The sequence below is a fragment of the Megalopta genalis genome, chromosome 15 (genome assembly GCF_051020955.1).
Source record: "Megalopta genalis isolate 19385.01 chromosome 15, iyMegGena1_principal, whole genome shotgun sequence".
Taxonomy (NCBI): Eukaryota; Metazoa; Arthropoda; class Insecta; order Hymenoptera; family Halictidae; genus Megalopta; species Megalopta genalis.
In genome coordinates, this window is record NC_135027.1 from 7,597,884 (window position 1) to 7,614,319 (window position 16,436).

General features: G+C 47.5%; 2 protein-coding genes across 6 annotated transcripts in view; one reads left to right on the top strand and one right to left on the bottom strand.

Moving 5' to 3' along the window:
- The first annotated feature begins 589 nt into the window (after window positions 1-589).
- On the top strand, window positions 590-13,329 carry dy (transmembrane protein dusky). Of its 3 annotated transcripts, none has more exons than XM_033468891.2 (4): window positions 590-1,568; window positions 6,041-6,166; window positions 6,390-6,474; window positions 10,124-13,329. In XM_033468891.2, the coding sequence occupies exons 3-4, from the start codon at window positions 6,430-6,432 to the stop codon at window positions 11,819-11,821; spliced, it is 1,743 nt and encodes a 580-aa protein (XP_033324782.1). In that variant the 5' UTR covers window positions 590-1,568; window positions 6,041-6,166; window positions 6,390-6,429; the 3' UTR covers window positions 11,822-13,329. The 3 variants fall into 3 exon arrangements, with proteins under 3 accessions (XP_033324782.1, XP_033324784.1, XP_033324785.1); XM_033468893.2 differs by lacking the exon at window positions 590-1,568 and adding an exon at window positions 1,812-4,942; XM_033468894.2 differs by lacking the exon at window positions 590-1,568 and adding an exon at window positions 1,812-4,513.
- Window positions 13,254-16,436, bottom strand: part of m (zona pellucida domain-containing protein miniature) — an 87,146-nt gene continuing 83,963 nt past the window's right edge. For all 3 annotated transcript variants that reach the window (XM_033468886.2, XM_076526527.1, XM_033468885.2), the window contains one exon: window positions 13,254-16,303. In XM_033468886.2, the coding sequence (XP_033324777.1) occupies window positions 15,737-16,303 (567 nt within the window). In that variant the 3' untranslated portion in view covers window positions 13,254-15,736. The remainder of the gene's footprint in view (window positions 16,304-16,436) is intronic.

Below are 16,436 nucleotides of genomic sequence, written 5' to 3' on the forward strand. Positions count from 1 at the left end.
TTCGTGAACAAAATTGTTCCCTACTTTATTCTTTGATATCTAACTATAATCAATATCGAGGAAGTTCACTTGGAAGACAGAAAACTTTTCAAGTCTCGCAGTAATTAACAAAATTGTTTCTTACTCCACTATGCCCTGTGCGCACAACAGATATGAAGGGCCTATAACTCGTAGCCAACGAAGTCGCTTTTAAAAAGGGACGACACGTCGATGGACACTGCTTGACACTTTAAACTTGAGTATCTTAAAAGTAGGCAACATTTTTCGATCGCATGTTATAATTGATATCTTATTTTACAACATGAATCTTCTTAGAACGGTTCCCACGATGACTGTCCCAATTTTTTCTCCACCGTTATATTATAATATAACAATGATTTGGGGCATACTACAAAACTGAATTCAAACATATTTCGCGTCGCTGCTTATGTTCACAAAGTTCGTCTGTACAACACGTATTTCAACGTCCTACAAGTGGTTTCTTTCAGGACAAACTTTAGCTTGCCGAAGCTTATGCAAAGCACAGGAATTGGTGAACTTGAACGGTTCGTATCTCTCGGTAACAGGTGGACGACGTTTGAAAATTTGAAACGGCTTTCGATGCTCTGAAACGCGTACAATTTTCTGAGGGAAAGGTATCGCCGTGCGACAGGAGCCACAGCCTCGTCGACGGAACAGGATTTAAAAGCCAGTTTCATTCTCGAGATAGTCGTGAATGGTATTAAGCCTCTCTGCTCGGCGAAAAATTCGAGGTATCGAAATGGCTATCGCTATATGGCGGCAGGTGCACGGAGGTGCAACACGGAGGTGCACGCGTGCTAACGACGCGACGGCGTCGTATGTCTAACAAGTCGCGTGCATGCAGGCAGGCAGACAGCAACAGGGGCATCGAGAAGGACAAGAACGACGAATAGGAGCACGACCGCGACCACGTCCACGAGTCATGGTCGTGGTCGTCAAGAGTGTGGCCCGAACGACAAGAGATATCCTCCGGTCTGTTGAGGGACCTATATAACTGTACCATGTGTCTGGGTCAGGGGGCGGGCCGCCACGTTTATAGTATACTCTCTATATCGGACAGGTGTACCCCATTCCGACTCGTTGAGTTCTCGCGTGCACCATCGGGCCGCAGCCACGCCGCAACGCGTCTTTCTAGCTGACGCGACAGATATATCGCGACTCATCCCGGCAAATCCGTGTAGATCAGTCGCGCGGGAAACCACCGACGACGGTTAACGCGACACGAGCACGCAAGAAGACCAGACACGGAGTCGTCGGCCGCGGCGGAGCGGCTTGCGAACCTCACGGGATATTCTACCTTCTCGCACGTTCGCCGATTTTGTCCCCGTTTTCGCGGCTGAAATCTGTTGAGATCAACCGACTGTGCTTTAGAGTGCCTCCGACCGCGCGGCCACGCGGAGATTTCTCGGCACATGGTGCGTCGATCAGTGCGCGGTGCGTCGCTCCACTCCGTTTCTCGCCTGCTCCTCGTGCCGCTTTGATAAGGGAGATTCGCCGGGAAGAAGGTTCGCCCGCGACCCCGACGACCGTCCCCTGGGTGGTAAAACGTAAGACGCTTTTCTCTTGACTTTTCTCCAATGTTCATTATTCACGCTCGACGGCACGCGATGCGATCGTTTTTCAATCTCGCGCGGCGTCGAGTCGCGTCGCGGTCGCGTCGCGCTTCGATCGGGACCGATTCGTGTTCGTCGATCTTCCTCCGAATGTACTTGCCTCAGGATTCTGCTATTGTAATTGCAGCGGGATTTATCGGTGTGATTCGACTGTCGTTGATCCACTGATTAAAAACATTATTTACAGCGGAGTCGTCGTCGTCGTCGTCGTCGTCGTCCTCGTCGTCCTCGTCGTCGGTCGTGCCTCTAATGCGTTCCTGATGACAGAAGCTGCAGTTCCCGATCGGAGAAATTATATGACGCGCCGTGGGATACATGTACGCCGCATTATAGCCGACCACGTGGTGACCGCTTTCATTCTATCGAATGTACATCGCCGCAACAGTTGGCGGCTGCTCGCGCCGGTTGGGGCTAATCTCGCGGCGTCAGCTCAGAAATCCTCGGAGCACACATGTTCTGCGTTTCGCAGCTGTTCTGTCATCGCATTGGTCCTACTGTCGCGTAATCCATTTCGAATGACCGCCCGCACGCGCGATTTCTCCTGCCGCGCGCACGTTCGAACGAAATTTCTCCTGCTTCCGATAGAACGACGGAAATAATGACACTTAATGAGAATTCATTCGCGAGTACACGACGGAACCGTAGTTTTCTGTGTCGTTGTACACACGGTGTAATGGGGATAATTATTGTCTGAAAGCTGGTATGCAAATCGCGGATGACGACAGACGTGGAAACGAATGGATAGGAAAGGAGGATAGTAAATCGGCGGCGCTGGGTATTAACGGTAGACGATTTTCAGCGAGCTCAGAGGCCGGTATCTCGCGCGATCGATCAGCAATACGACACCTTTACATCGAAAGTGCATCGAGTTGTCATCAAGTTGTCAATTTGTTTCGTTACGCTCGATTACCGTGCGGTCGTTACGTCGAGCATAGAGCAACGTGAATTATGCTCGTATCATATGTATAACCCATACAGCTACGTTCGACGTACCATTAGTGATTGCTAACGTATTTATCCCGCTCTGCGGGGATCGATTTCGGGTTAATTCCGCGACGAGATTATTAGCAGATTTGTAGGCGACACGATTCGCAATGAATGTTCCCGTGTCCCCATTCTTGCCGATGCCGCGATTAACGACGCGAAACTCCTCGCTGTTTCAATTCGCGTTCGGTTCGATCGTATAATCGAATCGATTTTCTTTTTTTGCTGGACGCAGTCGATTAAAAAAGGAGAACCGTGTTTCTCGAACAGGATCGTAGAACATCGAACTGTGACCGACGACATATTTTTTTGTCATCGAATTGTTGAAACTATGAAGACCCTTTCTTGAGAAACGATCGATTAGATTCCTTCGTTCAAGCTTACATTATAATAAAATAGCAATCCAAATGAACCCAGTCTTGTCATTTTAATAGAGCAACGTCATATTAGTCATTTTCGGAGCGATTTAGCGTTAATTCGGCACGAAATATTTTTCATCCTCCTCGTGTATCGTTTTTCTTTTTTTTTTTCGTAATTTACCACCGCAGTTTGCGACGGTAAAATATCGTTTAGCTCCGAAACAAAAAAAAAAGAAGAAAGAAAACAGAAATGGAATGTCGCAAAATTCGCGGTTCGAAAGAAAAAAAAAAGGGGGACGAGGCGAGATTTCGACTCGCTCCTATATGGGTTACTATTAGGTAGGTGCTCATTATGCGAATGCCTGACTTTGGAATTACCACACCGGTAGAACCGTTATATGTATTTGGCACCACGCCACATCTTCGGCGTGCCCGATTCATGGTTAGCATGGAACAACGGACGTGTAAACAGCCGGCAGTGATTTTTATTCAACCGCGGCCCCGTAGCGAAAGAAAGAACAGGTGTCGCAGTCTATCCTGGCACGGATCGCAAAGCGGAATAATAACTAATGTATGCCGGTAATAAACAAGCGCCCGTAGGTTCGCCGCGCTAACGGAATTCGGTATAGATCACTGGCGGATCGTAATTACCTTCCACTCGATACTCACGCTCGCGGTCTCGGCCGAATGCATTAATTACAGCGGGGGGGACGCGTGAACTTTCGTGTTTATTCGTAGACACCGTGGATGGCAACGCGCGGCTTATCGCGCGCGGCACCGTAATTATTTTCGTTCTCATAATAGGCCGAGATTTCGCGTGTGCGGGTGCCGGCCAATGAAATAGAGCGGCGGCTTCGATGATCGATCGCAAAAGCAGGCGCCCGCGGGCGTCAATAGGGACGCCGAATGGCTTGTTCGTGGCCTTTTAGAAATTCCCAGCGCGCCGGCATCGAAACGCCAGACAAACAGCCACTCAAATCCCAAATCGGTGATTTGTCGCACGTATCGGCCTGTTGTCCGATCCGGAATCGAACGAAAATCTATTGGCAGGGACGATCCCGGCCTCGGATCCGTGTAAGTGGATTCGGTAAGAACGCCGAGACCCGATAGACGGGAACCTACTTGCCTACATTCGTGGCACCGGCGTGCACCTTGAACCTGCATAATTCCGATGAATCGCATTACCTCGTCGCGTCTCCGTCGTTCCTCACTTTAAACGGGTAAATAGCACCGCGCGTGTCCGGATCGCATTCGTATCGGAATGCATTAATCGAGGCACCGTCGATTCTTTTTACGGGAAGCTCGAAAGTGTCTCGTGTTCGTCTCGATAGCGAAACCTCGTTCCGGTTTCGTGTGCGACGACGAGGACAACGACGTCGTCGACGACGACGACGACGGCGGCGACGACGAAGGACGATCGTCGGCGACGAACGCGAAAAATATTTACGATTTTTCGGGACACGATATCGGCCCGGCGAATTCAGTTCATACCTATAGATGTCGATCGTGGCAGTCGGGTGTCATGAGTACAACGAGGTAACGGAGCGAAAACCCGGACATTCGGCAGGAATTTGGGACAGGTGGCCTAGTGGTCGCACGAGGCGAGCGTGTCTGATAATTGACGATTAAACACGAGTCTGGCGTTCACTGATGGACTGGTTCGTTCGTTCGTTCGTTCGGTGTTCGACGTTTCCTACTAATAACTTATTGTCACGTTCCGGTCGCGCTTGTTCCTTCGAGATTATTGCAAAAGTAACCGATTTCGGTGGAAGAGATTAATCGGATCAACGGTTCGCGATTAATGATTACGATTGCTAAGTGATCCCGCGATCATGATTAATGTATAACTGATATTATCGAAGGAAATGTAATCGTTCGTTGTTGTTACCATCGATAGCATTATTTTTCATTGTGATTATAACAAAAGTTTCATGTTGTGGTATGCAATAATCATTTAAATAAAAGGTAAATAATTTATACATTTTTACAGATTAATGATCTCGCCTTACCAATTAGAGTAACGGCACCGGTAATTGACCTCGTCTCAGTAGTTGACCATTTTTCAGGAATACGCGGAAAGTATTTAGGAATAAAAATACTTACAAAAGCAATTGTTTATCGTAATAACGATAAATTAAATAATTTATCGTATTAAAGACCATCGATCTTGATTGCATGTTTGAAGAAATGTTAAAAAATTCCTAAGCCCGTAACTTTTCACGACAATCTTTCATTAAATGATAACTTTAAATTTAATGAATGCAATTTGTGGTCAATTACTGACATAAATTATTTCAACTTATTTACCGTTTACGGCATATTCATTTTATGCATAATTTCGTTGGAGGTAGAGACCAGAACTCTCAATTTCGAACTGTAATGCATTTTGCTACATGATCACATGATTTTATTAAATGGCTACGTAATATTATTAAAATCAACAAAATATTAATATGTATTTGCTTAGGCATTTATTCGACAGATTACTAAATTATTGAGCTAGTAATTGCTATCAAGGACTCCTTTAGGAGTTATGTACTCTGAATGGATTACTAAATTCGAAACACTGTCTACACTGTTTCTGAATTAGAATTTACATGGATTTAACTTCTTTTCATTTGTATTTGTTCTTGCACTTATTACACGTCGTAATCGTTGCAAATAAACGATATCGAACATTTAAGCATTATTGGTTTTATTATAAATGACCAACCTCTAATTAACGCAATTACTAATTCTCTCGTTTTCGAGCATGGTCGACTTCTGACGCGATTATCGAATTTTCAAAAATGTCTATAAAATTTGAGTAATAAGACTACCTCGAAGAAAATGATCTTTTTTACATAATGTAAGAAGTTCGAACTCTCTATTTAATGAAGGAGCAAGCATTTATTGTTAAATGGTCAATTATTGGTGCTTTTACCTTAATGATTGCAGGTAACGTTTAATAATTAAGATTATCGTGATTGCTTTTCGTAATAAAAGTGGCCACAAAATAAATAATAATCGTCGTCCTCTCAACGATTTACAAAGCGAATGTTTGTTTTTGTGCTTAAATTGCAGATCTCGATCGTCGATCTCTTTCCGGAGGAACGAACCGGATAATTATACCGTCACGTGTCCACTTTGATCGCCGAAATACACATCGCCTCATCGAAAGGATTCGAACACGCGAGATTATTGTCATAGGTACGTTTACTTTTATTCGCATCTTAACACCGAGTTGGCCGCAAAGTCTCGTCGTTTTTCTACTTTTCAAAAATCGATGACGCGACGTTTCAAAATCGTACGCGCATTTTCAACCGAAATCGGAAATCTTAAAAGAAGCTACAAGACTTTTCGGCCATCCCGACGTGTTACATTGAATCGATGTATGCACGCGTGTACGAAAACAAATCGTGTTCTTTTTCAGTCGCACATTTACAGTGCTCCACCGTGGACGCTAATACGGTATGCGGTGGCGAATCTTCATCTTAGCCTGTCTCCTATTGAAGGGGGTAAGTAATTCAAGCAATCTCAAAAATGACACGGAAACCGAGCCACGGAAGATTCAATGACACCGAGAACTTCATTCTCGCGTTGTAAACCCAAGTAGGTCATTGCTCGGAGTCGTTTCTACATCTTCGTAATCGATGTATAATTATCGAACGATTAATTAGGGAGAGAAACTCGCTCGCAAATTCAAGAAAACTTGAACCGTTTTATGAAGTCCGATACCTTTTAATGGTAGCTTCGGCTTAATTCGATTGGCCCGGTATCCCGAAATTGTTCTATAAAAATGCAAATCTCCATGAAAGTCGGCGGCCTAGTGATAAGGTAGAAAAGGTTACAAGCGCGCCGCATTACGTCTCGTTAAAATTCACCGCGGAGGAGCCGTTCGTTTGCGTGTTAAAGCAACGAGTCGTGCGCGAGCTGTTGAATGGACGGTCAAAAACCGCCGGGAAGTAAAGAAGAACACGCGGCGACGTTTCAAGGGGGGTAGGTCGGTATGTCTGCGTGGGTAATTACTACATTATAACCCAGATTCGCGGTGGGTACATAGCCTGCAATGCCGTTACCCAGTGCTCTGACCCAGAGCTAAGGGCGACTCGAGGCCCGGTCGATGTCTTGAAATGGTGCGCGGCGTTTCGATCCGGCTCATCCACGTCTACTACGAAGTAACGTTTTACCGTCAGGGCCTTCACCACGAATCGGTCTTACAAGATTGCGCGCAAAAATTGCACATTAAACTACCGGTTCCCTGATCCTGCCTTCCCATCCTGGATTCTTGGGGACCGACGCACGACTTTAATTCGTTCTCTACCTTTTTTCCCCTCCCCGTTTCCATTTTCAACGACGACGTTCATTCTTCGGGACCACCGAGAGGCACTTCAAATATTTGTGTCAGCGACGCCGATTCTTAGATCGACTTCGTTTGCCTTCACTTCGTATTCACGCGCAGCCTCGCAGCGTTCCAGGGAGCTCCAATATTTTTCGAGATAGGCTATGATAGGTTCTTCGAACAGCGCTCTTCGAAAATTTTCATTTCGGAGAAATTGTCTTTCTACAGACGCGTTTTACGATCGAGGCTGATCCGGTCTGTTTTCAGCTGACGCATTTAATTATTATCATAATGTTAAAATCACGTCGTTCGCGCGACAGCTTCGCGACGCGTCGACGCGAGCATCGAATTATAGTATTTCAGTTGTTCCCGATTTTAATCGTACTCTCGTTCTTTTATCGCGTTTCATTTTGTTTTTACCGCGCTCGACATGCAGTCTCGTTCCATTAAAATGCAATTTATTGAATTTCGTTCGGACGATTCATTGGCAATCAGGCAAAAGAGTGCACGTTGAATGTCCAATAAAACGATATACGTCATCGTTTCCCAAAGAGGAAGAATATTTCTCAAACAAGTTTATCGCGTATAGTTTGTAAGTCTGAAGCGAAGAAACGTACGCTCTCGATTTTTATGTCCAAAATCAATTCGCTCTTCTTCCGCGTAACTAATAACGAAACTATAGCTGAACACATCGAATCGAATCAGTCACGGTTATCATTCTATCACGGTCAGTAACAGTGTAACATTTCGCGAAAACTTCATCGTAATTTACAACCTTCTGCAGCCGGCATTTCCGAATCGCAGGTACAAAGTTTCGACATAACTCGCGTCGGATCTTCGAATATTAATCATTCCGACGCACGATTCGTTTAATCGCGGCAAAGATTCTTTTACGGTAATTCGTAAAAGACTGGCAGACGGGACGGACACGAGGCGTGATAGTTCTTGCGGATACTCGAACAGGTGAATGGAGGAGATAGGAGATGAATGAAATACCTTCTAAGATGATAGAAGCTCCGCGAGATACGAGAGACTGCTCGGAGCGCGGAGGATAATTATTACTCTTCTAGCGTTACTATAATTTTCCCTTTTTGTCGAATGCTGCCTTCAACGCGATATTAATCTCCGGACGCGTCGTAACGGAAAATTAATTACGTCATTACTGTTACGGGTGCGGAGACAACATTATTATCGTTGCCCGGGACGATTAAGTGATTACGTTTCCCGACGGAAATCGTCTGGCAGCAGCGGTTTGATTCCGTGCATCTCTCTCTCTCTCTCTCTCTCTCTCGTTCTCTCTCTCTCTCTCTCTCTCTCTCTTTTTCTCTCGACTGGAAACGAGAACGAGACATGTAATATGCAAACCGACGCGTCTCGTCTGGTCGCGTCGCTGCGGTTTCTCTCGAAGGACGGTCATCGTCTTTTACAGTCGGCCGCGCAGCCCGGTGCCGCCGCGCCGTCATCGAAATCCATCATGAGTTCGTTCACAGGTGACCCAGTAAGCTTTCGTCGAATTATGGAACGCGTAGGCTGGAAAGCCGCGGCGCAAGATAAGCCGGCCGGAGAGGGTAGAGACGGAAAACCGAACGCCGCGTGTATCTGAAGCGCCCGAGCTGACCGATTGACCTGCGGCTAAAGACACGGGTGGTCCGTTATGCCCCAGGGTCACGCGTGACGCAATCAGCCACTAGGCTGGCGAACAGGCCCCGATGCTCCTATTCCGTCGTTTGGTCGCCCCTTCTCGTGCCGGCTCTCCGAACCCGTCATTCGTCGAACAGTCAGAACGGGTTTGTTGGTCGGACACTGTTGTCTCCCATATTGGCCATCAGGAATGCGTACGGTTGGAGATAGCGCTCCGAGCGGATCTTCGGTCCGCGCCGAGAGGCCGCACATGAAAAATTGCATTTCTTTTTGCGGCGGCCGAGAGCCTCCTCTATCGCCGGCTCCAAGCACGCCGGTTCCAGCACGCCCGGTGATCTTCCCACATCGGCCATCCGAAAAAAATCGATTATTTATACTCGACGGGGGTACAGGGCCCGCGCGAAATTTGATTACAGCACCGTAAAATCGCGGAATTCCGCCTCGTTTCGATCCCGCTCGGATCGGGCCGCGTATTACACGCGCCCGTAAAAAAAATATCTTATTTTCTTGTATGCTTAACAACGAACGTATAACGCGATCTTTATGCGCTTATTATGCGCTCAAAAGATCCCGCGAGATTTCCGTCGATCCGGTGAAAAGCACGCAAAGACCGAACATTTGCATCGCGCGATATACCTCGGTGCTTTCAAAACGGAATTAATCCGTTGACAAATTAATATTCGATAGACCCGATGAGAATAACTACGATAGAATTCTCCGATTCGATGCGTAACGGTACATGCGACGAAATCTCTCCGTGTTACAATAGCGATCGTTCGTGAAGCACGTTCTCAGAATGCAAGCCCCGATCGTTTTAACGCGAGGACTTCATACTGTCTGTGTGTGACACGTCCTGTCGTTAACACGTCGAGTTTATGGTAATTTTTTCGTTGCGATCGTACGGAGTGAATTCACGGATCTTTACATGATAATTTAGGGGAGTGCGGTATGTACCGGCGTCCGATGATTGCGGTTGCGGGCTCGTCTCGGATAAAGGCGGCCCATCCGAAGCAAAGAACTCGCGCCTCTGCAAATTATGCAGCCTGACAACATCAATCTACTTTCACACTTTCTCGCCGTTTATCCCTTTCTCCGTGGCACGACGTTCTACAAAGTATTTCGCCGAGCGTTTCGCGCGGCAACGCAGCATCCCCGTAACAAAGATCCTCTTTCTGTTCTCGCAGCTGGCTCGAACGGAGGATGTGGAGGTGGTGGAGGCGATCCCCGGCGAGGACAATCGGAACGACAACTCGGCTTTGAATCGGCAGGACAACGACATTAACACGCCCGACCAATTAGCGTTGGAGTCCCTCGGGGAGAAAGATGCCGGCGGCAATCACTATAAGCCGGGTGGTCTCAGAGGACATCCGCTTCCAATGCCGCCGAGCCGAGGAAGTCTGGGGCTACCTCATCCACGGCCGCACCATAATGTCGCGTACCATGGCCCTCCGCCGCCGTTGCCGCCCTCGAAGACCCCGTCGGAGGCCATCGACAAGATCTACACGACGGGAGGCGGCATCAGCTCGGCGGTAGGCGTGGAGCCTTGGCCGGCACCCACGCCAGACATGCCGAAGATCATCTCGCTGGACGTGAAGTGCGAGAAAAACCTGATGAAGGTCTACCTCGGCTTCGACAAGCCGTTCTACGGCATAGTGTTCAGCAAGGGCCACTACAGCAACGTAAACTGCGTGCACCTGCCGGCCGGTTTAGGGCGCACCTCGGTGAACTTCGAGATTAGCATTCATGCATGCGGCACAGCTGGCAATACGGAGAACGGTCTCTACGGATACGGCGCCGAATCCGGGTCGGGGACGTACTTCGAGAACATAATCGTGGTGCAATACGATCCGCAAGTTCAAGAAGTTTGGGACCAGGCGCGCAAGCTGCGCTGCACTTGGCACGATCTCTACGAGAAGTCCGTTACCTTCCGTCCGTTCCCGGTCGACATGTTGGACGTGGTGCGGGCCGACTTCGCCGGCGACAACGTCGGCTGCTGGATGCAGATCCAGGTCGGCAAGGGGCCGTGGGCGTCGGAGGTCTCCGGGCTGGTCAAGATCGGCCAGACGATGACGATGGTGCTGGCGATCAAGGACGACGACTCCAAGTTCGACATGCTCGTGAGGAACTGCATGGCCCACGATGGGAAACGGGCCCCGATACAGCTGGTGGACCAGAGGGGCTGCATCACGCGGCCCAAGCTGATGTCGCGGTTCACCAAGATCAAGAACTTCGGCGCGTCCGCGTCGGTCCTCTCCTACGCCCACTTCCAGGCGTTCAAGTTCCCCGACTCGATGGAGGTGCACTTCCAGTGCACCATACAGATCTGCCGGTACCAGTGTCCCGAACAGTGCTCCGAGTCACCTCTGCTGCTGGAGTCCCAAGGGCTCCTCGAAAATCATCATCATTCGAACGGCCATCCCGATTCCAGCTACGGCATTCCGCCACCCATTCCGCTTCCGTTGGAAGCGTACCTGCAGGCTGCGGCCGGACGGCCGCGGGACGAAAGGCGGAGGAAGTCCCGAGAAATAGTGCCGACGCCTCAGAAGGCGGTCGGCGTGAATCGAATAATCCGCGTGGTGTCGACCGGCGATCTAACGTTCTCCATCGACGAGTCCAACAACGCGGAGTCGAACGGGCCCACCATGGTGTTCCCCGTTCGCAACGAGAACACCGCGACCTCGGCGATGATCTGCATGACCACACCCGGCTTCGCCATCACCCTCATAGTCCTCCTCGCCGTGCTGTTGTCCTCGTGCATACTCTCCACCTACCTCTGTCTACGGCTGAGACCGTTCTCCGGCAAGGCCAGGAAGGTCGCGAGCTATTACACCGGCGAGCAGAACGCGCCGAAGAAGTCGATGAGGACGTGTTTCTACTCATAGTTTCCGGCGATCGGTCCGAAAGAGACGCGTCGTCGATCGGTCACGCTTATCTTCTAATCCGGCAAGTCTCGTCCGCGGGACTTGTCCGCGATGGCTTTCGTGTAGCACACGATTGCTCGTCGAAGCGAGCGCGAACGGTGAACCTCGAGGCAGAAGGCTCTCGCTCGTTCGTGCAGAAGGTAGAGACGGAACGGGAAAGCCAAACTTCGAGTTGCTCAATGATGGTTGCCAGATTCCGATTAGTAGTACCGTAGGAAGGAACTTTGGCGATCCGGGTTCCTGTTTCGCGCTTGTTTTTGGATCGTCGAGGATCGCGTTCGACTTTTAAAACTGTATTTCGTTGGGTTCAAGCGGAGACCGGTCCTCGCGGCCGCTCCATTCCAGGTATTCTAGAGGCTACAGAATGTCGCAAGCACGATTCTGTACACAGGCACGTACCAGATAGAGTACAGAGTTCGTAACGAAATAAATAGGATACTCTCCAGCTACGTGCGTCGCGTCTGCCCGGTCAGAACGATCAAACGATATGGATTTGTGCTTCGTCATGGTGAAATTTACGCTCAAACACTCGCGACGAAAGAGAAGGAGAAAGAGAGAGAGAGAGAGAGAGAGAGAGAGAGAGAGGGGGAGAGAGAGAGAAAGAGAAAGAAATTTAGTCAAAGATAATCAAACGTTGCGCTCACGACATCCTTGTTACAATTATCCCGGGACAATGGTATTTGGGTATTCTATACGTATTTCTTTCTTAACTTTGTACCGGTCACATGTGGACCACATGCGACACGGTTACGCGACTAAGGCTGAAATGTTGCGAGATAATAGTCTATATTTATGTTTAAAGAGGATACGTTCTTTATAAATATCGTTGACAATATTATCGTCGGTACCGTTATTTATTTGTTGCCTAGAATGTCTGTCATTCGCACAATGTATCTTGCGGGCTTGTAATTGTGTAAGTGGCTGCCAAGAGATCATTAAAGGAACTGTATACGTTTAGCCTAATCATTTTCAAAGCAATTATGACTCGAAGGAACGTGCTGCTACATCCACGTTGCTTTATTGCCTAATAAAAAGAAAGAAAGAAGGATGGATAACGATCTTATTGCGAGTAAAGACGAAGGGAACGCGACAAAAATGAGGTCGAATGTGTAAAGCGATAGTCAGTAGCTTGTAATGGCATGTAACAGTTTACGATATAATGTTGTACGTTAACTTAAGCAATTAGATGTACGAAATTCGATAAGTTACTCGTCGTTTTTTTTTGTTTTTTTTTTGTTTTAATAAGAATCGAATAAGTTTTGCGATTATACTTGCCATTTGCGACGACGTTGAACATTATGGATTAGGGAGGTGGCAAAATTCGGAGACGTCGGAGAGTTTCGGGAGAAAATGAAACCAGGACGAGAGCAAACGTCGGACCTGTGGAAATCGGTTAAGGTGCTGTAAATACATTTATTGGCATTATCATTGATTTATGTTAAATAAAAACAGAACGTCTCGATTAACAATAGACTTAACCTTTTGTTCCTATCGCTCGGAGCAGCACCGATTCGATGCTACGCATCGTCGCGCTCGTTATTGGGGGGGGGGGGGGGGTCGTCGCCCCCAATTTAAAAAGTCCGCTTCGCCTGCAGCCTCACGGCGATTTCTGACACGTGTACACAGAGATTTATATACCTAAGAAACGATTCGGCGCGCTGTAGCTGTTCAGGCTCAGTTTTGGATCAGCGAATGAACAAATTGCCTGTCCGAAACGTGCCGCGTCGGGTTAATTAATCCGTCTCCCGGGGAGAACATCCGACAGGCGTTTCTTTTTATTACAAAATAAGGGAATCTGAGGATCTTTCGTTCTCCTGCGCAAACAGCTTCTCCCGTTTTTTCTCGTCCGCAACAGCACTCCGATGTGATAAACCCTTCCTGCTATAAACGTCCTCCAAATATACGCTTCTTACATATACATATACATATATATATATATATATGTATATAAAATATTATGTATACCTGGTGTTTCAAGGCCAGCGACTAACTACCATGGTAATAAGAGGAACGTCTTCCTGGACGTTCCTCGAAACGCGTGTCACGGTTAGAAGATTCTTAAATAATCGTTTCTACGCTCTAGTCGCCTACACACAACAGTCAGAAGAAATCGATCTTCGATCGATTCTGACCCACTAACCTTCGGTTGGCACTGGCGGGGAAAAGAGAAGACTATAAAAAAAGGATTAAAGAAGTATGATACACATTACATATTCCGAAACGATTGGTCGATAATAGAAACTTGGTTTTTCGAAATATACTGTTACAGCTATTATAATTGTTGTCGTAACGTGTCAACGGAAGGTTAAAAATGCATCGAGGTATCCACTAAAATATATCGAGCTCTTGCATTATCCTACGCAGAGATATACATTATTGAAAATATATGAGAGATTCGATCGTCCCAGCAACGCGTTCATCAAGCTCTCTCTCGAAAGAATTCACCGTCTCTTTCCTATGCTCAATTAGGTATTGTTACTCTCAGCCTCTTTGGGGCTAATTCTAGAGGTGCTGTTACTTCGACGTAATGTTTAGGCGTTAAACGATGTCTACAGATGACGTATCCTATGATAACGCGTCTCTCTCTCGATGCACGAGCACCATTAAAGTTAGTTATACAATTCGATTTATTAGAATCAACCTCCCATGCGATAATAAATACTAGCACTCTCTAATTTCCAGAGTATTCCGTACGAAACTTTGTTAAATATAAATTACAATGTTCGTTTGTACTAACTGTTTTATTTTATTCGTTTTCAATCGTAATTGCTATAGCTCGCCAAGTTAGAAAAGACCTGCGACCGACGCGCGATACCAACCGGAGAAGTATTCCCGACAAGGTTTCCCCACGATCTTACGTCTCGTCGCATAGCAAAAAACTACTATTTCGGAGAAGGGTTGATCCTAAGAACAATCCGGGACTTCCTAGTCTCTTCTAACTTGCGGGTCTATAAGTGTATATCCATAGCAGCATCCCTAGTAAATCAATAATTAAATATGTATAAATCTATAAGATATATAGATGACTTACGTACAGAAAATAGATTCTCGTAAATCGCGGTAGTTTACATATGTATATGCCGGCGATTATGAAAGTGATCTAATACAAACAGATATGTATATATATATATATTTTTTAAATATATTTTGTATATATATATAGATGGTAAGAAATTCTTCAAGCGCTTAGATCCCTTTCGTAATTACTCGCGCATATGTTATATTCTACAAGATTCAAAGTGTGTTAATGCGTTCCTTTCCGTTCTTAAATTATCTAAGGAAAGCGATGTACCCGTTGAAAGCAGCGTCATCCAGCTGCGGCCGTGTTCGATCCGCTGAACGTCGCGTCGATCGAAGAAACACGGTTTCCTAACAGTATCATCCGCAATCTCATGGTTATAGAGTTTTTACAATATTCACAGCGTCGGCTGTCTCTCTATCTCTCTCTTTCTCTCTCTCTCTTTCATAAATCTCTTGAATTCCACCTAACACCTTACTTACCCAATACCAACAGTTACTAGCCAAAAACGAAATCATCGTGTATGTTTCAGTTTCTGAATCCGTTAAGAAAAGACACCCACATTTAAACACCTATTAAAGTAATTAGTCTCTACAAGGAGCTCGATTCCAAGCGCACCGTTCGACTTTCTCTCCTCGTCTCATTCTCTCCGCGGCTCACGCTCTCTCTTTCTCTCTCTCTCTCTCTTTCTCTCTTTCGCTCTGTTTCTCTGGAAGGAAGTATTATCCCGGAACAATGGTCCGCGAGAGAACTCTCGCGCGCAATCGTACGCACTTAAAGTAATTTGTACAGCATATTATTGCACGTCGTCTCTCGAGGTGGCGAGCACAGGCCAATCATTGTCGCGGACACGCTTGTCAACCCCTTTCGACCGAGGGGCTCGCGGCGACCGAGTTCGTCTGTTTTGGTTGGATCTGTTCAGGGTGAGCCGGTCTCGTCGTGCATCGCACGCGCAGCAGCCCGTATGGTAGCCAACCGTTGGTCGTGTGCACCGCTCTATTGTTCTTTCTGCTGTCGACGGCCTCGCGTTGCGCCTGCAGCCGATGAAGCATCGCGCCGGCGACCAGCGCGGAAATCACCGCAGATAGGGCCACGACGATGAAGAGCGCGCTGAACCCGGGCATAGGCAGACAGATACCGTAGACCACCTCCTCGCGGATCCTGCCTTGGAAGACCGTTACCGCTTCCGCATGAGTGTCCGGGCTGAAGGCCAGATCCGCCTCCGAGATCACCTCGTATAAACCACTCACGCCGACGTCGGCGCTGCGGATCTTACGATCGGACACGACCACCGACCTCTTTCGTCTGCCGTTCGGAGACGTGAGAGGTGTCACTGGCACCGCCACGTTGTCGCCCTCCAGGTTCCGCGGCCCGTGCGGGAATTGTTCTTGGTCGCTCTCGTATCGCGTCACCCTTGGAGGATCCTGGAAACAGACGAGCTCTTGTGGGTGCTCGAACATAGACACTATCGGGAAGACTCCGTTCGACACGTTCACTGCCGCGTCACATTATTTATATGTTAACGCATTACCGTCCGGATAAATAAATATAGTAATT

Bases quoted from the DNA above. Each gene is read 5' to 3' on its own strand.
- dy (XM_033468891.2), top strand. From the start codon at position 6,430: ATGCGGTGGCGAATCTTCATCTTAGCCTGTCTCCTATTGAAGGGG. The intron at 6,475-10,123 runs GTAAGTAATTCA...CTGTTCTCGCAG, and splicing joins CCTGTCTCCTATTGAAGGGG to CTGGCTCGAACGGAGGATGT.